Source organism: Theropithecus gelada, chromosome 1 (assembly GCF_003255815.1).
Source record: "Theropithecus gelada isolate Dixy chromosome 1, Tgel_1.0, whole genome shotgun sequence".
In the NCBI taxonomy this organism is placed as follows: domain Eukaryota; kingdom Metazoa; phylum Chordata; class Mammalia; order Primates; family Cercopithecidae; genus Theropithecus; species Theropithecus gelada.
Genome location: NC_037668.1, coordinates 218,277,769 through 218,304,129, shown reverse-complemented (window position 1 = coordinate 218,304,129; position 26,361 = coordinate 218,277,769). Strand labels below are relative to the sequence as shown.

At 38.9% G+C, this 26,361-nt stretch overlaps 1 protein-coding gene across 4 annotated transcripts in view; it reads right to left on the bottom strand.

Annotated features, from left to right (window-relative positions):
* Nucleotides 1-26,361, bottom strand: part of CATSPERE (catsper channel auxiliary subunit epsilon) — a 181,102-nt gene that overhangs the window by 111,830 nt on the left and 42,911 nt on the right. For 3 of the 4 annotated variants that reach the window (XM_025391765.1, XM_025391772.1, XM_025391780.1), the window contains one exon: nucleotides 15,387-15,493. The exons of the other annotated variant lie outside the window; for it this stretch is intronic. In XM_025391765.1, the coding sequence (XP_025247550.1) occupies nucleotides 15,387-15,493 (107 nt within the window). The remainder of the gene's footprint in view (nucleotides 1-15,386; nucleotides 15,494-26,361) is intronic. 4 annotated transcript variants of the gene reach the window in all.

The window sequence follows — 26,361 nt, the reverse complement described above, 5'->3', positions numbered from 1 at the left end:
ACATGTACCCTAGAACTTAAAGTATAATAATAATTTAAAAATATAAAAAAAATAAAAAATATGAAAAAAAAAGAATAATATTTCCTAAGCTCATATTAGTCATTCATGTTAATGGAATGTTATGACATCCAAGGCTACATATTCTAAATAGTTCTCTGAATTCTCTACCCATGCATATTTTCCTTATATTTATTTTAAAGTATAACTTAATTTCATTATGATTGTATCACGTATACAAAATAGTATATAATGCACATACACCATTTAAAGAACACTAAGACAAACACCTGTTAATCACCCAGATCAAGAATCAGAACATTACCAATACCTTAAAAATTTCCTGTATGCCGCACCTTCCCTACCTCCCCCACCTGCTCACAGGTAATCACTGACCTGATTTAGTGATTGCATTTATGTTTACATTCCCATGGTTTTTTTTGTTTTTTTTGTTTTTTGTTTTTTTTTGGTGGGGAGACAGGGTCTCACTCTTCCACCCAGGCTGGAGTGCAGTGACAAGATCATGGCTCACTGCAGCCTCAGTCTCCTGGGCTCAAGAAAGCCTCCCACCTCAACCTCCCAGGTAGCCAGGACCACAGGCGCAAACTGCCATGCCCAGATCATTAAAACAATTTTTTTTTTTTTAAAGAGACAGGGTCTCCTTACGTTGCCTAGGCTGGCCTTGAACCCCTGGGCTCAAGCAATACTCCCACTTTGGTCTCCCAAAGTGTTGGGATTACTGGTCTGCGCAACTGTGCCTGGCCTCCCATGCGTTTTTACACCTAGTTTTGCCACATATATGTCTTAACAACATAGAAGTGCAAAGAGAAATAGAAAAATCCACTATTATCTCTTGCAACTTCAGCAACTCTCTATCATTAATTAACAGATCCAGCAGGCAGAAAATCAGTAAGGACATAGCTGAACTAATCAATCAACTGGATTCAATGGATACTTATAGACTACTTCATCCAACAGCAGGAGAATACATATTTTTCTCAGTCCCACACAAGTATTCACCAAGATGCACCATATGCCGGGCCATAAAATGCACCTTAACAAAATTTAAAAGAATAGAAATCATACAAAGTATGGTCTCAAACCACAATGTAATTAAACTAGAAGTCAAATTCACATAAAGAGCAGTATCTATTAAATAAACTGGAAAAATAATTAATAATCTTCCAAAACAAAGTACCAGGCCCAGTGACTTTCTTTTTAGGCTAGCGAATGCTAACACTGAGGGAACAAATAATGCTAACTCTCTAGAAACTCTTCCAATAGAAGCAGAGGGAATTTTTCCCAACTCATTCTACGAGGCCAGCCAGCATTGCCCTAATACCAAAACAAGACAAAGACGTCACAAGAAAGGAAAGCTACAGACCTTTTAAATCCAACAATGTGTAAAAAGAATTGCACATCATGACCAAATGAGATTTACTCCAGGTATGCAAGGCTGGTCCCACATTCAAAAATAAATTAATGTAATCCACCAAATTAACAGGCTAAAGAAGAAAAATCATATAGTAGATGCAGGAAAAGCATCTGACAAAGTCAACACTCATTCATGCTAAAAACTCTAAGCAAACTAGCAACAGAGGGGACCTTCTTAAACTTGATAAAAAGAGTCTAAAGAAAGCATACAAAAACTTAACAATGAGAAACTAGGTGCTCTCCTCCTAAGACTGGCTACACGACAAAGATGTCTCCTCTCACTATTTCTATTCAACATAGCATTGGAAATGCTAGCTAACATGAGAAAGTGAAATAAAAGGTGTTCAGATTGGGATGGAATAAATAAAACTGGTTTTTGTTTGCAGATGACATAAACAACTGTTTAGAAAATCTTAAAGAACAGAAAAAGAAAACTCCTGGAACTAATAAAAATTATACCTGCAGGATACAAAGTTCACACAAAAGTCAATTCACATCCTTTAAAAAACTAGTTTGAGGATGGAGGCAGAACAAGATGGGTGAATAGAAGCCTTCACCAATCATCTTCTCCATAGGAACATGAAATTTAACAACTATCTACCCAAAAAAGCAACTTCATAAGAGCCAAAATCAAGTGAGTAATCACAGTATCTGGTTTTAACATCATATCAAGGAAACAGACACTGAAGAAGGTGGGAAAGACAGTCTTGAGTTGCCAACATCACCCCTTCCCCATCTCTCAGTAGTAGCTGCATCGTGCAGACAACGAATCTGTGTGCTTTGGGGAGACAGAGTACAGTGATTGTGGGACTTTCCATCGGAATTCAGTGCTGCCCTGTCACAGTGGAAAGCAACACCAGGCAGAACTCAGACGATACCCACAGAGGGAACATTTTGACCAGCCCTAGCCAGAGAGAACTGCCCATCCTCATGGTGGGAACATGCATTTTGGCAAGCCTTGCCATCACAGGCTAAAGTTCTCTGGAGTCCTAAATAAACTTGAAAGATAGTCTAGGCCACAAAGACTGCAACTCCTAGGCAAGACCTAGTGCTGTGCTGGGCTCAGAGCCAGTGGACAGGGGTGGCATGCAACCTAGTGAGACACCACCCTGGGTCGCTAATGGAGTGCTTGTGCCACCCCTCCCCAACGCTAGGCAGCACAGCTCACAGCTATGAAAGGGACTCCTTCCTTCTGCTTGAGGAGAGGAGAGGGAAGAGTACAAAGGGCTTTGTCTTGCAACTTGGATATCAGCTCAGCCACAGCAGAAAGGACATTGGGCAGTTCTGAGGCCCCCATTCCAGGCCCTAGTTCCTAGATGACATTTCTAGACACACCCTGGGCCAGAAAGGAACCTGCTGCCTTGAAGGGAAGGACCCAGTCCTGGCAGGATTCATCACCAGTTCTTGCGCCCTGAATAAACAGCAGAGGTAGCTAAGTAGTACACACCACGGGTGTTGGATGAGACTCTGAGATGTGCCAGCTTCATGTGTGACCCAGCACATTCCCAGCTGTGGTAGCTTGAGAAAAGCAGAAGGAAGAGTAAAAGGGACTTTGTCTTGCAGCTTAGGTACCAGCTTGGCCACAGTGGAGTAGGGTACCAAGCGGGCTCTTAGGGTCCCCAATTCTAGGTATTGGTTCTCTTAGGGTCCCCATTTCCAGCACTTGCAGCACTTTTAGACTTGCCTTGGGCTACAGGGGAACCAACTGCCCTGAAAGGTGAGTCCCAAGCCTGGCAGCGTTCACCACAAGCTGACTAAAAAGCCTTTGGTCCTTAAGTGAACATTAATTGTAGGCCTGTGGTGGTGGTGGCCACAGGAAAAGACTCCTCTGTCTGTGAAAAGGAAAGAGAGGAGTGGAAAGGGCTATGTCTTGTGGTTTGAGTGCCAGTTCAGCTGCAGAAAAATACAGCACCAGGTAGATTTCTAAGGTTTCTGACTTCAGGCCTTGGCTCCCAGATGGTACCTCTGGACCCACATGGGGCCTGGGGGAACCTGCAGCCCTTAAGGGAAAGACACAAGACTGGCTGGCTTCATCATCTGTTGATTGTAGAGCCCTAGGGCCTTAAGCGAACATAGGTGGTAGCCAGGTTACAGCAGGCCTTGGGTGAGATCCAGTGCTGTGCTAGCTTCAGGTCTGAGCCAGTGCAGTCCCAGTGGCAGTGGCCACAGGGGTGCTGTGTCACCCCTCCCCCAGCTCCAGGCAGCTCAGCACTGAGAGAGAGAGAGAGAGATTCCGTTTGTTTGGCAGAAAGTAAGAGAAGAGAACAAGAGTGTTTGCCTGGTAATTCAGAGAATTTTTCCAGATTTTTTCCAAGATCACCAAGAGTCACAGCATTACTGGGCTTGGGATGCCTCCTAATGCAGATATGGCTGCAGTGACCAAAAACTTAGATCACAACACCCAAGTGCCTTTGAATACCTGGAAAGCCTTCCCAAGAAGGATAGGTAAAAACAAGCTCAGACTGTGAAGTCAACAATAAATACCTAATTCTTCAATGTCCAGACATCAGTGAACAACCACAGGCATCAAGACCATCCAGAAAAACATGACTTCATCAAATGAAGTAAATAAAGCAACAGGGACCTCTCACAGAGAGAAAGAGATATGTGGTCTTTCTAACACAGAATTCAAAATAGCTATTTTGAGGAAACTCAAGAGAAATTCAAGATAATACAGAGAAGGAATTCAGGATCCTATCAGATAAACTTTAAAAAAAAAGAGTTTGAAATAATTAAAAACAAACAGAAATTCTAGAGTTGAAAAATGCAATTGACATACTGAAGAATGTATCAGAGTCTCTTAATAGCAGAATTGATCAAGCAGAACAAAGAATTAGTAAGCTTGAAGACAGGCTATTTGAAAATATACAATCAGAGAAGACAATAGAAAAAAGAATAAAAATGAATGAAGTATGCTTACAAGATCTAGAAAATAGCCTCAACGGGGCAAATCTAAGAGTTATGGGCCTTAAAGAGGAGGCAGAGACAGAGATAGGGGTAGAAAGGTTATTCAAAGCGATAATAGCAGAGAACTTCCCAAACCTCAAGAAAGGCATCAATATTCAGTACAAGAAGGTTACAGCACACCAAGCAGATTTCACTCAAAGAAGACTACCTCAAGACATTTAATATCAAACTACTAAAGGTGAAGGATAAAGAAAGGATCCTAAAAGCAGCAAGAGAAAAGAAACAACTAACATACAATGAAGGTCCAATATGTCTCTCAGTGGAAACCTTACAGGCAAGGAGAGAGTCGCATGATATATTTAAAGTGCTGAGGGAAAAAATATTGTACCCTAGAATAGTAAATCTGGGGAAAATATCCTTCAAACATGAAGGAGAAATAAAGATGTTCGCAGACAAACAAAAGCTGAGGAATTTCATCAACACAAGATCTGTCCTAACAAGAAATGCTAAAGGGAGATATTTAATTCAAAAGAAAAAGACATTAGTGAGCAGTAAGAAATCATCTGAAGACACACAACTCACTGCTGATTTTAAGTACACAGAAGAACACAGGATATTAAATACTGTAATTGCTGTGTGTAAATTAGTCACATGTTAAGTAGAACGGCTAAAAGAGGAACCAATCAAAAATAGTGACTACAACAACTTCCAAGACATGGACAGTACAATGAGATGTAAATACGAACAACAAGAAGTTTAAAAGCGGGGGGACAAGGTTAAAGTGTAGAATTCTTATTCGTTTTCTTTTCAAATTTCTCATTCGTTTGGGCAATCAGTGTTGTCATCAGTTTAAAATAATGGGCTATAATTATTTGCAAGCTTCATGGTAGTCTCAAATCAAATAACATACAACAGCTACACAAAAAATAAAAAGCACCAAGAAATTAAAACATACCACCTGAGAAAATCACCGTCACTAAAAGGAAGACAGAAAGGAAGAAAAAAAGGAAGAGAAGACTACACAATAACCGTAAAACAAATAACAAAATCACAGAAGTACATCCTTACTTATCAATAATAACACTGGATGTAAATGGACTAAACTCTCTAATCAAAAGACATACAGTGGCTGAACGGATTAAAAAACAAGACTCAACAATCTGTTACCTAAAAGAAACATGCTTAACCTATAAAGACATGAATAAATTGAAAATAAAAGAATGGAAAAATATATTCAATGCAAATGGAAAACAAAATAGGAGGAGTAGCTATACTTATATCAGACAAAATAGATTACAAGACAAAAACCATAAAAAGAGACAAATAAGGTTATTATATAATGATAAAGGGGTCAACTCAGCAAGAGGGCATAACTTTATTGTAAATATATATGCAACTGACACTGAAGCACCCAGATATATAAGGCAAATATTATTAGAGCTAAAGAGAGATATAGACCCCAATACAATAATAGCCAGACACTTCAACATCCCTCTTTTAGCATGGGACAGATTATCCAGACAGAAAATCAACAAAGAAACATTGGACTTAATCTCCACTACAGACCAAATGAACCTAAGAGATACTTACAGAGCATTTTATTCAATAGATGTAGAGTGCACATTCTACTCCTGAACACATGGATCATTCTCAAGGATAGACCGTATATTAGACCACAAAACAAGTCTTAAAACATTAAAAAAATTCAAATATAAAGTATCTTCTCTGACCACAATAGAATAAAACTAGAAGTCAATAACAAGAGGAATTTTGATAACTATTCGAACACATCAAATTTAAACAATATGCTCCTGAATGACCAGTGGGTCAGTGAAGAAATTAAGAGGGAATTGAAGGGCAGGCAATTATAGTTCAGACAACAGGCATGGATGAAAGAAGGAATTGAAATATTTCTTGAACCAAATCATAAGAGAAACATAACACATACCAAAACCTATGGAATACAGCAAAAGCAGTACTGAGAGAAGTTTATAGCTATAAGTGCCTATACCAAAAATAGTCGAAAAACATCAAACAACCTAATGATACATCTTAAAGAACTAGAAAAGCAAGAGAAAACCAAACCCAAAATTACTAGAAGAAATAACAAAGATCAGAGCAGAGATAAATTAAATTGAAATGAAGAAAACAATACAAAAGATCAATGAAAGGAAAAATTTGTTTTTTGAAAAGATAAATAAAATCAATAAACTTCTAGCCAGACTAAGAACAAAAGACAGAAGACTCAAATAAATAAAATTGGAGACGAAAAAGAAGACATTACAACCAATGCCATAGAAATTCAAAGGATCATTAGAGGCTACTATGAGCAACTATACACCAATAAATTGGAAAACCTAGAAGAAATGGATATATTCCTAGACACATACAACCTACCAAGATTGAACTATGAAGAAATCTAAGATTTAGACAGACCAATAACAGGTAACGAGATTGAAGCTATAATAAAAAGTCTCCCAGCAAAGAAAAGCCCAGGACCCGATGGCTTCATTGCTGAATTTCAGCAAATATTTAAAGAATTAATACTAATCTTACTCAAACTATCCCCAAAAATAGAAGAGGTGGGAATACTGTGAAACTCATTCTATGAGACCAGTATTACCTTGATACCAAATCCAGAAAAAGACATATCAAAAAAAGAGAACTACAGGTCAATATCCCTGATGAACACTGAAGCAAAAATCTAAGACAAAATTAACAAACCGAAGTTATTGACATATTAGAAAAATCATTCATTATGACCAAGTGGGATTTATCCAAGGGATGCAAGGATGGTTCAACATACGCAAATCAATCAATGTGATACACTGTATCAACAGAATGAAGTACAAAAGTCATATGATCATTTCAATTGATACTGAAAAGCATTTGATAAAATTCAACATCCCTTCATGACAAAAAAAAAAATTTAAAACCTGGGTATAGAAGAAACATACTTCAACATAATAAAAGCCATATATGATAGATCCACAGTTAGTACCATACTAAATGGGGAAATCCTCTAAGACCTGGAACACAAGTATACCCACTTTCACCACTGTTATTCAACAGTACTGGAAGCCCTAGCTAGAGCAATCAGACAAGAGAAAGATATGAAGGGCACCCAGATTGGGATGGAAGAAGTCAAATCACCCTTGCTTGCAGAAGATATAATCTTTTTTTTTTTTGAGACGGAGTCTCCCTCTGTCACCCAGGCTGGAGCGCAGTGGCTCAATCTCTCCTCACTGCAACCTCTGCCTCCTGGGTTTAAGTGATTCTCCTGCCTCAGCCTCCTGAGTAGCTGGGATTAAGGTGCATGCCACCACACCTGGCTTTTTTTTTTTTTTTTTTTTTTTTGCATTTTTAGTAGAAACGGGATTTCAGCATGTTGGTCAGGCTGGTCTCGAACTTCTGACCTCATGATCTGCCCTCCTCAGCCTCCCAAGGTGCTGGGATTACAGGCATGAGCCACCGTGCCTGGCTGATACAATCTTATATTTGGAAGAACATGAAGTCTCTATCAAAAAACTATTAGAACTTACATACAAATTCAGAAAAGTTGTAGGATACAAAATCAACATACAAAAAATCAGTAGCATTTCTATATGCCAAGAGCAAACAATCTGAAAAAGATATAAAAAAGTAATCCTGTTTAGAATAGGTACAATTAAAACTAAATACATAGGAATTGACATAACCAAAGAACTGAAAGATCTCTGCAATGAAAACTATAAAATATTGATGCAAAAAATTAAAGAGGACACAAAAAAGGAAAATATTCCATGTTCATGGATTGGAAGATTCAATATTGTTAAAATGTCCACACTACCCAAAGCAATCTACAGGTTCAGTGTAACCCTTATCAAAATACCAAAGACATTCTTTACAGAAATAGGAATAAAAAAATCCTAGAATTTATATGGAACCCACCAAAGACCCAGAATAGCCAAAACTATTCTAAACAAAATGAACAAAACTGGAGGAATCACATTACCTGACTTCAAATTATACCACAGAGCTATAGTAACCAAAACAGCATGGTACTGGCATAAAAACAGACACATAGACCAATGGAACAGAACAGAGAACCCAGAGACAAATCAATACATCTACAGTGAACTCATTTTTGAGAAAGGTACTAAGTACATATATTGGGGAAAGGACAGTCTCTTCAAGAAATGGTGCTGGGGGCTGGGCATGGTGGCTCACGCCTGTAATCCCAGCAATTTGGGAGGCCGAGGTGGTGGCGATCACCTGAGGTCAGGAGTTCAAGACCAACCTGGCCAACATGGGGAAACCCCATCTCTACTAAAAAATACAAAAGTTATGCGGGCGTGGTGGGCATATGCTTGTAATCCCAGCTACTTGGAGGGTGAGGCAGGAGAATCACTTGAACATGGGAGGTGGAGGTTGCAGTGAGCCGAGATCATGCCATTGTACTCCAGCCTGGGTGATAAGAGTGAAACTCCTGTCTCAAAAAAAAAAAAAAAAAAAAAAGGTGCTGGGAAAACTACATATCAATATGCAGAAGAATGAAACTAGACTCCTATCTCGTGCCATATACAAAAAACAAGTGAATTAAGGACCTAAGTCTAAGACCTCAAACTGCATTTAGGAAACTCTCCAGAACACTGGAGTGGGCAAAGATTTCTTGAGCAATATCCCATAAGCACAGGCTACTAAAGCAAAAATGAACAAGTAGAAGTAGAATCACATAAAATTAAAAAGCTTCTGCAAAGTGAGACTCAAAAAAAAAAAAAAAAAAGCTTCTGCACAGCAAGGGAAACAATCAAAAAATTGAAGAGACAACCCACAGAATGGGGGAAAATATTTGCAAACTATCCATCTGACAAGGGATTAATAACCAGAATACATAAAAAGCTCAAACAACACTATAGGAAAATATCTAATAATCCAAATAAAAATGGGCCAAAGATCTAAATAGACATTTCTCAGGTGAAGACATACAAATGGCAAATAGGTACATGAAGAGGTGCGCAACATCACTGATCATTAGAGAAATGCAAATCAAAACTAGAATGAAATATCATCTCACCCATGTTAAAATGGATTTCATCCAAAAGACAGGCAATAACAAATGCCGGAGAAAGGGAACCCCTGTACGGTGTGGGTGGGAATGTAAATTAGTATAACCACTATGGAGAACAGTTTGGAAGCTTCTCAAGAAACTAAAAATAGAACTACCATATGATCTAGCAATCCCAGTGCTAGGTATATACCCCCCAAAAAGGAATTCAATATATTGAAGAGATACCTACTCCCATGTTTATTGCAGCCCAATTCACAATAGTCAAGATTTGGAAACAACCTAAGTGTCCATCAACAGGCGAATGGATAAAGAAAATGTGGCACATATACACAATGGAGCACTATTCAGCCATAAAAAAGAATGAGATCCTGTCATTTGCAACAATATGGGTAGAACTGGAGGCCATTATGCTAAGTGAAATAAGCCAGGCACAAAAAGACAAACTTCACCATATTCTCACTTATTTGTGGGAGCTAAAAATTAAATCAATTGAACTCTTGGATATAGAGAGTAGAATGATGGTTGCCAGGGGTTGGAAAGAGTGGGGTGTGTGTGTGTGTGTGTGTGGGGTGGAGGGTTGTTGTGGAAGAGTGTAGGGATGGTTAATGAATTCAAAAAATAGAATAAGATGTGGTATTTGATATCACAACAGGGTGACTACAGTCAATAATAATTTAATTGGACGTTTAAAAATAACTAAAAGAGTATAATTAGATTGTAACACAAAGAACAAATGCTTAAGGTGATGGATACCCCACTTACCCTGATGTGATTATTATACATTTTATGCCTTTATCAAAATCTCATAAACCCCCAAAATATATATACCTACTATGTACCCACAAAAATTAAGGATAAAAAAATTTAAAAACATAGTTTATCCATTACTAAGCAACGTATTATTTAATTTTTCTAGTGTTGCACTTTATATAAATGGAATTACACTTTACCTTTCCTCTATGACTTACTTTTATCATTCCATATTATGCTTGTGAGATTCATTCATATTGATTAGTGGTGTTTTGTATATTTTCATTGTTGTATAGTGTATACATTGTTAGCATGTTTACACCAGGGGTGTAACCCATGGATGAAGCTGGAAGCCATTACGCTCAGCAAACTAATGCAGGAACAGAAAACCAAACACTGCATGTTCTCACTTGTAAGTGGGAGCTGAATGATGAGAACACATGGACACATGGTGGGGTGAGTGGGAACAACATATGCAGGGAACCTGCTGGTTGGGGGGAATGGGGAGAGGGAGCGCCTCAGGAAGAATAGCTAATGGATACCGGGTGTAATGCCTTGGTGATGGGATGATCTGTGCAGCAAACCACCATGGCACATGTTACCTATATAACAAACCGGCTGTGCCCCTCAACTTGAAAGTTGAAGAAAAAAAAATAAAGACCAGCTTGGGCAACAGGTGGAGACCCTGTCTTTACAGAAAGTGGAAAAATTGGCCAGGTATGGTGACACATGCCACTTGGGAGGCTGAGATGGGAGGATTGCTAGAGCCTAGGAGTTTGAGGTTGTGGTGAGCTGTGGTCATGCCACTGCACTCCAGCCTGGGTGACAGACTGAGACCCTGTCGAAAGGAAGAAAGGAAGAAAGGAAGAAAGAAAGAAAGAAAGAAAAAAGAAAGAAAGAAAGAAAAGAAAAAGACTAAGCCAATCTATTGGTTGAACAGCAGGTGATTTTGCTGTGGTAGAAACCGGTGAGCGCCACTGAAAAGCACTGCCTTGTCTTTGCTGGCCTCACACTGTATAGGCTGGAAAAGCCAGATTTTTTTCCCTAGTCTCTCTGGTAGCTAGAATTGGCCATATAACCCACTGTGGCCAATGAGATATACAAGGACATCTAAGAAATTATTTTCTTTTCCTTTTTCTTTCTCTTTTTGATATAGGGTCTCATTGCCACCCAGGTTGAAGTGTAGCGGCCCAATCATAGCTTACTGCAGCCTCAAACTCCTGGGCTTGGGCATTCTTCCTACCTCAGCCTCCCAGGTAGCTGAGACTACAGGTGTGTGCCACCATGCCCGGCTAATTTTTGTATTTTGCGCATACAGGCATGGTTTTGCCATGTTGCTCACGCTGGTCTCGAACTCCTGAGCTCAGGTAATCCGCCCACCTCAGCCTCCCAGTGCTGGGATTACAGGCATGTGCCACCGCACCCAGCGCAGTTACTTTCTTTTCTGACAAAACGATAGCATCATTAAGGAAAAGGTCCTCTTTGCTACGTTGGCCACTCACTGTCACCCGCCTTTCTCACACTGAGTGAAGACTTGTGCTGTTAGAGCTTCAGCAGCCATCTTGTGACCATGAGGCCACAGATGAGGCCAACACTGAGGATGGTGGAGAAGAAGGTGGAAAAAGCCTAGGGCCTTAACCACTGGCTACTTCTAGGCTTCTTTTTAAGCAGCAGAAATTTTTTTTGTTGTTGTTAAACCATTATTAATCAAGTTTGCTGTTACTTACAGTTAAACCAATAGTAATAGGCATGTTTGGTTTCTTCATTATACATTTCTCCATGAGTGGAAATTAAAAGTTTCTTTCTTCTTCTTTTTTTGCAATTGCAAACAATGCTGCTACAAATATTATTTTACACATCTCCTTAGGTAACTGTGCATGGTTTCTCTAGGGTATATAATGGTATTGAGCTTGTAACCATGGGGGATGTGCATCTTTAACTTTGCCTGATAATGTAAAATTCTTTCAAATTGGTTGTGCCAATTTACCCTTCCATCAGCAATCCACATTAATGTTCCATTGTTGCATATCCTCACCAATGACTTTCTAAAACTTTAATATATTTATCAATCTGGTATATGTAAAATGGATCTCATTGGGCTATTAATATTTTTCTTTGATTACTAATGAGGCTGAACATCAGGTCATATATTCATTAATGAGCTGAATTTATCAAATGTTTACTTGCATAGTTTGAGTAACTTTTGAATTGTAGAAATCCTTCACTATCCTGAGACAATAAAGATATTCTATACTTCTAAGTTTTTTCAGTTTAGCCTTTCATATGTACATATTTAATTCAACTGAGATTATTTTTACATACAGTATGAGGTTAAAAATTTTTTATTTCATTTTTTACTAAGCCAAGGAAAGCAGGAAGTAAAAAAAATTTTGAAATAAAGCTTTATTTTGTCCCTATTGAGATGATCATCTAATTTTACTCCTTTAAGCTATTAATGTAATAAATTACATTAAAACATTTAAAAATATTATACACAACTTGCACTTCTGGTATAAATAAACTTGATCACATATCATGTATTTTTCATATATATTACTGGAGCTATGTATTTATTTATTTAGAGACAAGGTCTCACTCTATTACCTAGGCTGGAGTACAGTGGTAAGATCATAGCTCACTGTGGCCTCAAATTCCCGGGCTTGGGCAATCCTCCTGCCTCAGCCTCCCAAGTAGCTAGGACTACAAGTGCATGCCACTACACTTGGCTAATTTTTAATTTTTGTATAGAGATAGAGTCTCTCTCTGTTTCCCAGACTGGTCTGAAACTCCTGGCCTCAAGCAACCCTCCTGCCCTGGCCACCCCAAAGTGCTGGGATTAAAGGCGTGAGCCACTATGCCTGGCCTATTGCTAAATTTATTTGATAATACTTTATTCAGGATTTGGCATCTACATTCATGAACAAGATCAGCTTATGATTATGATTTTCCTTTCTTACATAGCTCTTGCCTGAATTTTGGGTATGCTAATGACTTCATCTCACTGTTTAGGATTGGAATTATCTGTGCTAGTGCTTTCTTCTCCTCAATGATTGTTAAATAATAATTGTTTCTTTTCAGTTAAAACATTACTCAAGTTCTATATGTATTTTTTGGGTCAACTTTGATGGTTTACGTTTTTCTAGAATTTTTCCTTAGGTCTGTGGAACTGGGGCCCACCGAATAATGCTGCTTGGCTCCCCGGATTCAGCCCCCTTCCTAGGGATATGTGTGGACAAATTTTCCACCTTGGCAGGGGTCCCGGGTCCAGAGTATGTCAAACTCCTGGGTCTCTGTGTGTGCCTGAGTGGCTGCTCTGCTGAGACTCCACACAGCTCTGTGTATTGGACCCAAGGCCCTGGTGGCATGGGCTCATAAGGGCATCTCCTGATCGTGCGTTGCAGAGATCCATGGGAGAAGTGTGGTACTGGCATAAGGATGAATACGTAGGGCAATGGAATAGAATTTAAAATTCCAGAAATATACTGTCACATTCACTCTTAATTGACTTTCAACAAGTGCCAAAACAATTCAATGGGGGAAACGACCGTCTTTTCAGCAAATTATGCTGGGACAACTAGATCTCCAGATATAAAGAATTCATTTGGACCCCCACCACAAAATGAACTCACTGCAAATACAGACCAAATAGAAACTCAAAACAGACCAAAGACTTAAATGTAAGAGCTAACACTATAATACTCATAGGAAGAAAAACAGTGTGGTACTTTGTCACTTTGGATTTGGCAACGGTTTCTTTGATATGACACCCAAAGCACACAGAACCAAAGGAAAAAAATAAGTAATTAGGAATTCATAAAAATGTAAACTTTTGTGCTTTAAGGAGATCATGAAGAACCTGAAAAGACAATTCACAGAATGGGAGAAAATCCTTGTAAATCATGTGTTTGATAAAGAACTTGTATCTAGAATATAAAGAACTCTTACGGCCAGGTGCGGTGGCTCACAAGTAAGGTAATTATTTACCGAACTCTTGGTGAATCAGTGAGTGAGGGCGATCATAGTGATGGCTTAAATCAAGAAATTAATGTTGCCAAATTGTTAAGAAACACCTTGTACCATCACACAGTTCAAAACTCAACAATCACAAATATGGTGGCTCTCTGAGTGCTTTCCTACAGCATTGTTTATTGTCATGTCATAGTCTTGTCTACTTTACAAATTTTTATTTTACGATAGTTTGTATTCATCCATCCATTCATTCATTTTCTAACCTACTTATTCCAGTTCAGGGCTGTGGTTGGCCAGAGCCCATTCTGGCAGCTCAGGGCTCAAGGCAGGAGCCTACCCTGGACAGGACGTCATCCCATTGTAGGGCACAGTGACATTCACACCCACACTCACTCCAACTGAGACCACGCAGACACACCGATGAACTTCAAGTGCACAGCTTTGGGATGTGGGAGGAAACCAGGATACCTGGAGGAAACTCACGCAGACACAGGGAGAGCATGCAAACTCCACACAGCAGTGGCCCCAACAGGGAATCAAGTTTTTTCTAATCAATGTTATAATGAACATTATTTGAGGACCTGCTGTTTGTCATTTCCTATGTTTGGAATTCTCCCCCAGTTGGCTAGGTTTTACTTCTTTTCAATAATGCAGATGTCCCCTTTTTAGGAAAGTCCTCCCTGACTCCCTCTCCTCCAGGCCAGAGTTGGTGCACCCTCTTTGTGTTCCTCTGCACCCTGGCCTCACTCCTATATAATGTCTGTTTCTTGTTTGTCTCTCGCACTAAATGGAAGATTATTGAAGGCAGGTACTTTATCCTTTAGTTAAAAGCACCTTGCCCTGTGTCTAGGTGCTTAATAGACTAAGGAAGTCTGTCTATACCTCGTGATAACCTACTAACTTTAACAGTAATGTATCTTGCCTCTCAGGTAGAATTTGTGGTGTGTGTGTGTGTGTGTGTGTGTATGGGTACTGGACACCACCGGGGTTGACTTTTATAAACCAGCAGGACACATTTTGAGATATTTCCAGGATTTGCCACCAACTCAAATGACGCTCTTGGATTGAGGATTAGGTATGGACACATTGTAAAACTCTAATCCAAGAGTCTAGCATTTTCTAAGTTAGTAATTAGTTCTGATTATCAATTTTTTTGTGTTTTATAAAAGAAGGCACTTGAAAATAACATATAAGACATATTCCATTAAGTGCCACTAGGATTTTAAAATCTAGTTTAAGTTTTCATATTTCCATATTTAAAATTTAAAAAATTAAATACCCCTTTTTCATTTTCTCATTTGATACATAGGCTTTTCTCTTCAGAATTGTATGTATGATAGGCTTCTGTCCCAATGTGGCCATCTGTGTGCTGAGTACTATGGAATTCTGTAAAAACAAAATAAAGTTTCATTTTTTATTATTTTCATAGCTAAAGTAATTTGATATGACATCATGATATATTGAATTTGTTATTGTGGTTAAGATATTGTTTACATTTGTAAATTTACTGTGTGCTCAAGATTCAGCTTTGTTCTTTCCACCTTATAGCCTCCTCCCCATGCGAACTTAATGAATTATAAATAAGTCACAATACAGTTTCCAACTCGTCAAAATCTCTACACACAGTCAGAATCTTGGATGAACTGAAACTATAGGAATACTTAAATAAATAACCCTAGTTTTAATCTCAATGAAATACAGTGTAGAGTTTCTAAACTCATCTGTTAGAATTCTTTCTACGTGAGCCTGCCTTCGAAATGACATATTCTTTCAAGGCAGGTTTCAAATGTTATCTGGAGGCTTTAAGAAAAATGCTCTTAGAAATCAGATCGATCTGAAAAGCTCCCTTTTTCTCATGATACATAAGGAGAAGGGGAACTGAGTTGGAATTATTCCTAGTAAGGTACTTTTAGAACAGAAGCAACTGTTTTACTATGGGAAATTTCTAGAATTAAAAAATCAGATGATGAGGGCTAGTCTAGAATTTTATCCTAATCCTCTAATACTGCTTTTGTTTAACTTTCTAAAAACATGGCATCCACTCACAAAGGAACCTTTAAGATTGTTATCATGAGTGCCAGTAAGGAGGGATTCGAGGGGCGAAGGGATTATCTGATAGTAGAACCCATTGTGGGAAGTAGGAATAATGGTCAAGGAAGGCCTTTCCTGAAGAATACTCATTTCATGATTTTTTTTTTTTGTTTTTTTTGAGACAGAGTTTTGCTCTGTTGCCCAGGCTGGAATGCAGTGGCACAGTCTCGGCTCACTGCAACCTCCACCTCCTGGGTTCAAGCGATTCTGCTACCTCAGCCTCCCAAGTAGCTGAGATTATAGGCATGCACCATCATGCCCCACTAATTTTTTAAATATTTAGTAGAGACAGGGTTTCACCATGTTGGTCAGACTAGTCTCAAACTCCTGACCTCAAGTGATCCACCTGCCTCAGCCTCCCAAAGTGCTGGGATTACAGGCATGAGCCACTGCACCCAGCCTATTTGATGATTTTTATAGAGAAGTATAGGTTTGCCTAATAAATAATAATAGATATTTTAATTTTGTTTCTGAAAATCATATTTACTATTCAGAATTTTAAATACAACTACCTTTTGTATAACTGCTGAGCAAAGAGTAAATGAAGCATTCTTAATGTAGCAAAGAGTAAGATGGAAGTAAAATACAATAAATAACACATATAGGAAGATTGTAGGAAAAATATCAAGAAAAAGTTAATATAATCATATAAACAAGCTTAAAAATATATTTTTTTGATTAAGAAAATAATTCATGGTCATTAAAGATAATTTTATAAATATGGAAAAAATTAACCCATAAAAATTATCAAAAAGGCAAAAACCACATTAGTGTTTTCTTCAGATTTACCAAGTACAGGCTACTGTTTTATATTTATGTTCAGTCTATAAACATCATTTTCAATGTCTGCATAATTTTTCACTGAGTGAATTACCATCATTTGCTTAACACTCCTGTATTGGACATTTTGGTGGTTTTATTTTTTTCACTATTGGTAATATTATTGCTAGGAACATCATCAGATACACAGTCTTTTCTATGGTTAGGACTATTTCTTTTGATAAGATTCTTGGAAGTGTGATTGCTGGGTCAAAAGTTATAAACACTTTAAAAACTCTTTTAGGCTGGGCGCAGTGGTTCAACGCCTGTAATCCCAGGACTTTGGGAGGCCAAAGTAGGTGGATCACCTAAGGTCAAGAGTTTGAGGCCAGCCTGGCCAACATGGTGAAACTCTGTCTCTACTAAAAATACAAAAAATAGCTGGGCCTGGTAGCAGGCTCCTGTAGTCCCAGCTACTTGGGAGGCTGAGGCAGGAGAATCACTTGAACTCAGGAGGTGGAGGTTGCAGTGAGTTAATATCATGCCACTGCACTCCAGCCTGGGCAACAGAGAGACTCCGTCTCCAAAAGAAAAAAAAAAAAAAAAAAAAAAACCTTTTAGCCTGGCATGGTGGTGTGCACCTATAGTCCCAGCTACTCAGGAGGCTGAGGCAGGAGGATCATGTGAGCCCAGGAGTTTGAGGCTACGGTGAGCTATTATCGCACTACTGCACTCCAGCCTGGGTAACAGAGTGAGAACCCATCTCTAAAAACAAACAAACAAACAAAACTCTCTTGATACATATTGCCAAAATAATTTCTAAAAGAATTATACCAATTTATGTTATTACTAGTGATCTATGACAGAACAAGTTTCATTATATTACTGCTAATGTTTGTGGTATTATTATTATTATTATTTGAGACAAGGTCTTACTCTGTCACTCAGGCTAGAGCGCAGTGGCTCAATCACAGCTCACTGCAACGTCTGCCTTTCAGGCTCAAGCAATCTTCCCACCTCAGCCTCCCGAACAGCTATGACAAGTGTGTGCCGCCACGTCTGGCTAATTTTGGTATTTTTTGTACAGATGGGGTTTTGCTATGTTCCCCAGACTGGTCTTGAACTCCTGGGCTCAAGCAATCCTCCTGCCTCAGCCTTCCAAAGTGCTGGGATTATAGGTGTGAGATACCATGCTTGGTATTATTATTACGATATTATTATTTTTAAATAGTATTTTAAAATATACTAAATAGTATTTCAAAATATTATAATAGTATTGCTACTAAAAATAATCGTATTAAAAATAGCATTATTATTTTTAATAGTATTTTTCTAGTTATATCATCAACATATGGCTATACATGTTGTTAAATTTAATAAACATAGTTCTGTTGATCTTACCTGATTTTTTAGCAGCATTTGATACATGGGATGAATCTTCCCATTTGAAACACTCTAACTTGGCTTGGTTATCACTCCCTCCTGCTCTATTAGTGGTTCCCAGGGTCTGGCCTTACTCTCTTCTCAGAGTATATTCTCTTCCTACGTGATCTCATTTCACTAACATGGCTTCAAGTATCATCCAATTCCTGTACAACTCATCAAATTGTAAGCCAGATCCCAAACTGTATATCTAGTTCTAGACTGGGGATCTAATTAGATTTTTAATCGTGACTTCCAATTGTCTCAGAAGCACTTCAAACCAATATGTTCAAAACTACACTTCTGCCTTGAGGCTTTGCCTCTCAAACCTGCATTTATAAATATTTGTTGAACAAATAATGAAAAAAATCTCACCACCCAGAGGAGAGTATGAATCTTTCATGAGACAGCTGTGATAAGAGAATTCTAGACAGAAGGAACAACAGTTACAAAGTCCCTGAGGTGGGAGAGGAGTTACTATGCTTGAGGAATTGACAGGAAAGTGATGGCTCGTGTATAGTAGAAGGGGGAGACTAGTAAGCAGATAAGGTCAGAGAAGAGACAGGAAAGGGCTACATCATGCTAAGCATTGTATGCTTTGCAAAATAGGTTAGATTTTATTCTTAGTACAATGGCCAAACATTGAAGAGATTTTAAAATAGAATTTTAAATTATTTTATTTCAAAATTGTTTGACTCACAAGAAGTTTCCAAGTACCCTTTCCCCAGCTTTTCCCAATGGGAATAGCTGACATAATCCTAACGCATTGTCAAAACTAGGAAATTGATGCTGATACAACATTAACTTGGGTACAGACCTTATTCAGATATCACCAACTTTTCCAGGCACTCTTTTATTTATTTATTTAGCATAGTTCTATAAAACTTTATCACATGTGTAGATTCATGTAATTACCCCCACAACCAGAACACAAGAGTGAATACATCACATAGAAGAAACTGCGTCATGTTACCACTTAAGATTCACAACTGCCCACATATCCTTACCCCTGAAAGCCACTTATCTGTTTTCTATTACTACAATTTGTTACCTCTAAAATGTTCTATAAATGGAATCATACAGTATTCAACACTTTGAAAGTGGCTATTTAACTGAGCATCCATCCAAGTTGTTGGGTGTTATCAGTAGTTAATTCCTGAAATGTTAAGAGCTAAACAATAAAACTCTTAGAAGAAAACATAGGGAAAAATATTCAAGACATTGGATCTGGCAATGATTTCTTGGATATGACACCAAAATCCCAGGAAACAAAAGGAAAAATAGCTTTCATTAAAATTAAAAATTTCTGTGCCTCAAAAGTCCCTATGAACAGAAGAAAAAGATAATCCACAGGATAGAAGAAAATATTTTCAAATCACATATCTGATAAAACATTAATATCCAGAATACACAGAAAACTTAAACCTGAGCAATAAAAAATAACACCAAACAACCTCATTAAAAAATGAGTCTGGGAGCAAAGGGATCAATTTGCTCCACTCACTATAGCCAGTGGCCATATACACCATTGGAGGACCTGAGGTTACACTCAACCCACCTGCAGCTTCCACCAGTGGAGCCTGCATGCATTTTCTATCTGGAGGCCTAGGGATCCACCTGCCCTGCCCACCACTGCCAGTGCCCATGCACACCATCTGAGGGCCTGAGGATGGTCCTGACCTGTCCACTGCCACCACCACCAGTGCCCCAGCATGCTGTCTGGGGACCTGGGGATAGATCCACCCTGCTTGTTGCAAGTGGCACCCACAAGCACCATTGGAGTCATGAGGATAAGCCAGACCTGCCTATCTCCACCTTCACCAGTGCCCACACGCATCATTCAGAAGCCTAGAGGTCAACTCACCCCAACTGCCACTGCCAGTGTATATGCGTGTTGTCCAGGGGCCGGCAGATTGATCTGCCCCACCTGCTACTACTGGCACTCACATATACCCTCCAGGGGCCTGGGGATTGTTCTGCCTGACACCACTGGCACTTATGTATGCCTTTCAGGGGCCTGAGCGTAGACCTGTCCTGCCCATCACTGCCACCATGTGGACTTACTGAAGACCTTGGGACTCGCCTGCCCAACCTTCCACTGGCACTGGCACCCATATGTGTGTGTCACGTGGAGGCCTGGGGATTGGTCAATTCAGTCAACCACTGCAATTGCTGGTACTCATGTGCTGCATGGGGGCTGAAGGGTTGGCCTGCTGCTGCTACTGCCACTGCTTTTGCAATGAATGCTGCCAAGGGGCCTGAGGACCTGACACCCATCTGGCCCACTGCTGCCACTGCCAGCACTCAAGCAAGCCACCTGGAGGCCCAAGAATTGGTCTACCCAGACCTGCTACTACTAGTGCCTATGTAAGCTGCCAGGGGGTTCAAGAACCCGATGTTTAGCCAGCTGTCCCTACCACTGGTGTCCATGGACCAGCCTGCCTGGTTCTCCTGTCCCCAACAAAGCCCCACCATAGCCTTCAATAACAACCACAGCATAAGACACTGAAAAACTCAGAGACATCATTGACGCTCATTATATAGCTGAAGAAATCATGCAGAGACTACACTACTGTGCCCATCCAGAATTAAAGCCAAAGCAACCTACCCAACCAACATCGAAGAAATATCCAAAGGAAAGGGTATTCCACTATGAAAGCCAATCTATAAAACTGAAAGAAGCAACTTTTATACCACAGATACCAATGTATCTGTGCAAGACACAAGAAACATGAAAAAGCAAGGAAACATGACACTTCCAAAGGAATACAATAATTCTCTGTAACAGATCCCAACAAAAAGGAAATCTAAGAAATGTCTGAAAAGGAATTGAAATAATGATATTAAAGAAACTCAGAGAGGGAGGAGAAAAAAAGAAACTTAGTGAGATATAAGAGAACACAAATAAACAATACAAAGAAATTAGGAAATCAATTGAAGATCTGAATAAGAGATTTAACAAACAGATAGATACTAAAGAAAAAGGTCAAACAGAAATCTTGGAATTGAAGAATTCAATGCATAAAATAAAAAATACAATTAAGAGCTTTAACAATGGACTAGATGGAGCAGAAGAAAGAATTTCTGAACTGGAAGACAGGTCTTTTGCAATAACCCAGTCAAACAAACAAAAAGAATAAGAAAGCATAAAGAAAGCCTATACGACATATGGGATACCATAAAGCAACCAGATACTTGAATTTTGAGAGCTCTAGAAGGTGAAGAGATGGGCAAACACATAGAAAACCTATTTTACAAAATAATCGCTGAAAACTTCCCAAGTCTTGCAAGATATATAGATATCTAGGTACAGGAAGCTCAAAGATCTCCAAATAGATTTAACCCAAAAAGATTTTCTCCAAGACACATGAATTTCAAACTGTCAAAAGGTAAAAGCAAAAAGAGAATTCTAAAATGAGCAAGAGAAAAGCATCAAGTCACATATAAGGGAATCTTCCTCATACTAACAGTGGATTTCTCAGCAGAAACCTACTAGGCCAGCAGAGAATGAGATGATATAGTCGAAGTTCTAACTGCCAGTGTGGAATACAATACTTAGCAAAGCTAGCCTTCAAAAATAAAGAAAGAAAGTCTTTCCCAGGTAAGCAAAACCTGGGGAATTCATCAACAATAGATCAGCCCTACAAGAAATGCTTAAGGAAGTCCTACATCTGGAAGTGAAAGGATGGTATCTACCATAATGAAAATACACAAAAGCATAAAGCTCAATGGCATATCAATAATACAAAGAAGAAAGAGAAGGGAGTCAAATGTTACCACCACAGAAAACCTCCAAACTGCAATGATAAACAAGAAGAAGGAATGAAAGAACAAAGGATAAACAAAAGAACCGGAAAAAAACTAACAGAATGACAGGAATAGTCCTCACCTATAAATAATAACCTTGAATGTAATGTAAATGAATTAAATTTTCCATTTAAATGACATTGACTGGCTGAATGGATTAAAATAAAACACAATCCAACTATATATTGCCTATAAGAAACTCACTTCACTTGTAAAGATACATGAAGATCCATAGTGAAGGCATATAAAAATGGAGTCAAAGTGAGCAGGAGTAGCTATTATTATAGTAGGTAAAAGACTTTTAAGTCAAAAACCATAAAAAGAGACAAAGAAAGTCATTAGATAATAAAAAATAAATCAGTTCAGCAAGAGGATATAGCATTATTTAGAAATGTTATTTGCATTAAGCCAGGCGCACTGGCTCATGCCTGTAATCCCAGCACTTTGAGAGGCTGAGGTGGGCGGATCACCTGAGGTCAGAGTTCGAGACCAGCCTGACCAACATGGTGAAACCCTGTCTCTACTAAAAATACAAAATTAGCTAGGTGTGCTGGTGGGCACCTATAATCCCAGCTACTCGGGAAGGCTGAGGCAGGAGAATTGCTTGAACCTGGGAAGCAGAGGTTGCAGTGAGCCGAGATGGTGCCATTGTACTCCAGCCTGAGCAACAAGAGTGAAACTCTGTTTCAAAAAAACAAAAAAGAAAAAGAAGAAGAAGAAAAAAGAAATGCTATATGCACTCAACAGACCCAGATATATAAAGCAAATATAATTACATCTAAAGGGAGAAATAGACCTCCATAAAAATAATAGTTGGGGAGTTCAACACTCCATTCTCAGCATTGGACAGAACTCTAGATAGAAAATCAACAAAGAAACACTGGATTCAAACTGTACTTCAGATTAAATGGACCTAACAGACATTTACAAAATATTTTGCATGAAAAGTGCAGAATACACATTCTTTTAATCAGCATGTGAAACTTTCTCTAGAATTAGCCATACGTTAGGACACAAAACAAGTCTCAAACATTTTTTTAAAAATTGAATTCGGCAGGGCGTGGTGGCTCACGCCTGTAATCCCAGCACTTTGGGAGGCCGAGGCAGGCGGATCACGAGGTCAGGAGATCGAGACCATCCTGGTTAACATGGTGAAACCCGTCTCTACCGAAAATACAAACAATTAACCGGGCGTAGTGGCGGGCGCCTGTAGTCCCAGCTAATCGGGAGGCTGAGGCAGGAGAATGGCGTGAACCCGGGAGGCGGAGTTTGCAGTGAGCTGAGATCGCGCCACTGCACTCCAGCCTGGGAGACAGAGCAAGACTCCGTCTCAAAAAAACTAAAAAATAAAAAATAAAAAAATTGAATTCATATCAAGTGTCTTCTCTGACCACAGTGGAATAAAATTAGATATCAAAAACAAGAGGAATATTTGAAACTATAAAAATACATGGATGAAAGTGGACATTCTGGGGAAGAAAAGAATGCATGGAAATTAAACAACATGCTCCTAAATGACCATTGGGTTAGGAAAGAAATTAAGAATAAATTTAAAAATTCCTTGACACAAATGAAGATAGAAACACAACATATCAAAACCTATGGATGCTGTAAAAACACTGCTAAGAGGAAAGTTTATAGCAATAAACACCTAGGTCATAAAAGTAAAAGGATCTCAAATACACAACCTAATAATGCACCTCAAGGAACCAGAAAAGCAAGAACAAATCAAACCTAAAATTTGTAGAAAGAAAGAAAGAATAAAGATCAGAGCAGAACTAAATGAAATAGAGACTAAAAAACATACAAAGAATCAACAAAACAAAAAGTTGGTTTTTAAAAAAGATAAACAAAATCGATAAACTGCTACTTAGAGTGACCAAGAAAAAAAGAGAGAAGATTCGATAAATAAAATCAGAAACAAAAAAGGACACATTACAACTGATGTGGATCCACAAACCTTCAAAGGATCCTTAAGGACTATTTATGAACCACTATATGCTAACAAATTATGAAACCTAAAGGAAATGAATAAATTCCTAGACACATAAAACCTACCATGATTATACAAGGGAGAAATAGAAAACCTGAACAGACCAATAATTAGTAACAGGATTGAATCTCCAATAAAAAGTCTCCCAAAAAAGAAAAGCCCAGGACCAGATGGCTTTACTGCTGAATTTTACCAAACTTACAAAGAATAACTAATACCAGTTCTCTGCAAACTATTCCAAAAATTTGAAGGGGAGGAAATGCTCCCTAACTCATTTTACAAGACAAGCATTACCCTGACACCAAAACCAGACAAGGACACAACAACAACAACAACAACAAACTACAGGCAAATATCCCTGATGGCACAGATGCAAAAATTCAAAACAAAATACCAGCGAAATGAATCCAACAAGACATCAAAAAGATAATTCACCATGATGAGGTGAGATTTATCCCAGGGATACAAGGGTGGTTCAACATATGCAAATCAATAAATATGATATATCACATCAACAGAATGAAGAACAAAAACCTTATGATTGTCTTAATAGATGCAGAAAAAGCATTTGATAAGATTCAACATCTCTTCATGATAAAAAAAAAACACAAAACAACTTGACGATTAGGCATAGAAGGAACATACCTCAACATAATAAAAGCCATGTACCTGTCACAGACCCACAACTAACATCATACTGAATGGGGAAAAGTTGAAAGCTTCTCCTCTAAGAACTGGATCAAAAAACTGGTGCTCGCTTTTACCACCCCTATTAAACATAATACTGGAAGTCCTAGCCAGAGCAATAGACAAAAGGAAAAAAAAAAGAATCAAGGTTGGAAAAGAAATTGTTCTTCTTTGCAGATGACACAATGACACAATTTTCTTTTTTTTTTTTTGGTGGGGGAAGGGGGACAGAATCTCACTCAGATGATGGCTCACTGCAGCCTCAAACTCCTGGGCTCAAGTGATCCTCCTGCCTTAGCCTCCCAAGTAATTGGCACTACAGGCAGGTGCTACTATGCCTGGCTAATTTTTGTGTGTGTGTGTGTGTATATATATATATATATATATATATATATATATATATATATATATATATATTTTAGAGATAGGGTCTCACTATGTTGTCCACACTTGTCTTGAGCTCCTCTCAAGCAATCCCCACCACCTTGACCTCCCAAAGTGCTGGGATTACAGGCATGAGCCACCACATCTAGCCAACACAATCTTATATATAGAAAAACCTAGATTCCACCAAAAAAATGTGTAGAACTAGTAAATGAACTCAGTAGTTGCACAATACAAAACCAACATAGAAAAAACAGTAGTGTTTCTGGCCGGGTGCGGTGGCTCACGCCTGTAATCTCAGCACTTTGGGAGGCCAAGGTGGGCGGATCACAAGATCAGGATATGGAGACCATCCCGGCTAACACGGTGAAACCCCGTCTCTACCAAAAATACAACGAAATTAACTGGGCGTGGTGGCGGGTGCCTGTAGTCCCAACTAATGGAGTTGGGGGGGGGGGGCAGCTGAGGCAGGAGAATGGTGTGAACCTGGGAGGCGGAGCTTGCAGTGAGCCAAGATCACACCACTGCACTCCAACCTGGGTGACAGAGTGAGACTCCGTCTCAAAAAAAAAAAAAAAAAAGAAAGAAAACAAAAGACAGTAGTGTTTCTTACACCAATAACAAACTAGCTGAAAAACAAATCAAGACAGCAATTCCATTTACAATAGTTACAAAAAAATTACCTAGGAATAAATTTCAGGAAGAGAAAGACCTCTACAAAGAAAAGTATAAAACACTGAGGAAAAAAATCGAAGATGACATAAACAAATGTTAAGACATTCCAGGCCGGGCGCGGTGGCTCAAGCCTGTAATCCCAGCACTTTGGGAGGCCGAGATGGGCGGATCACGAGGTCAGGAGATCGAGACCATCCTGGCTAACACGGTGAAACCCCGTCTCTACTAAGAAATACAAAAAATAGCCGGGCGAGGTGGCAGCGCCTGTAGTCCCAGCTACTTGGGAGGCTGAGGCCGGAGAATGGCGTGAACCCGGGAGGCGGAGCTTGCAGTGAGCTGAGATCCGGCCACTGCACTCCAGCCTGGGCGACAGCGCGAGACTCCGTCTCAAAAAAAAAAAAAAAAAAAAAAAAAAAAAAAAAAAAAAAAAAAAAAA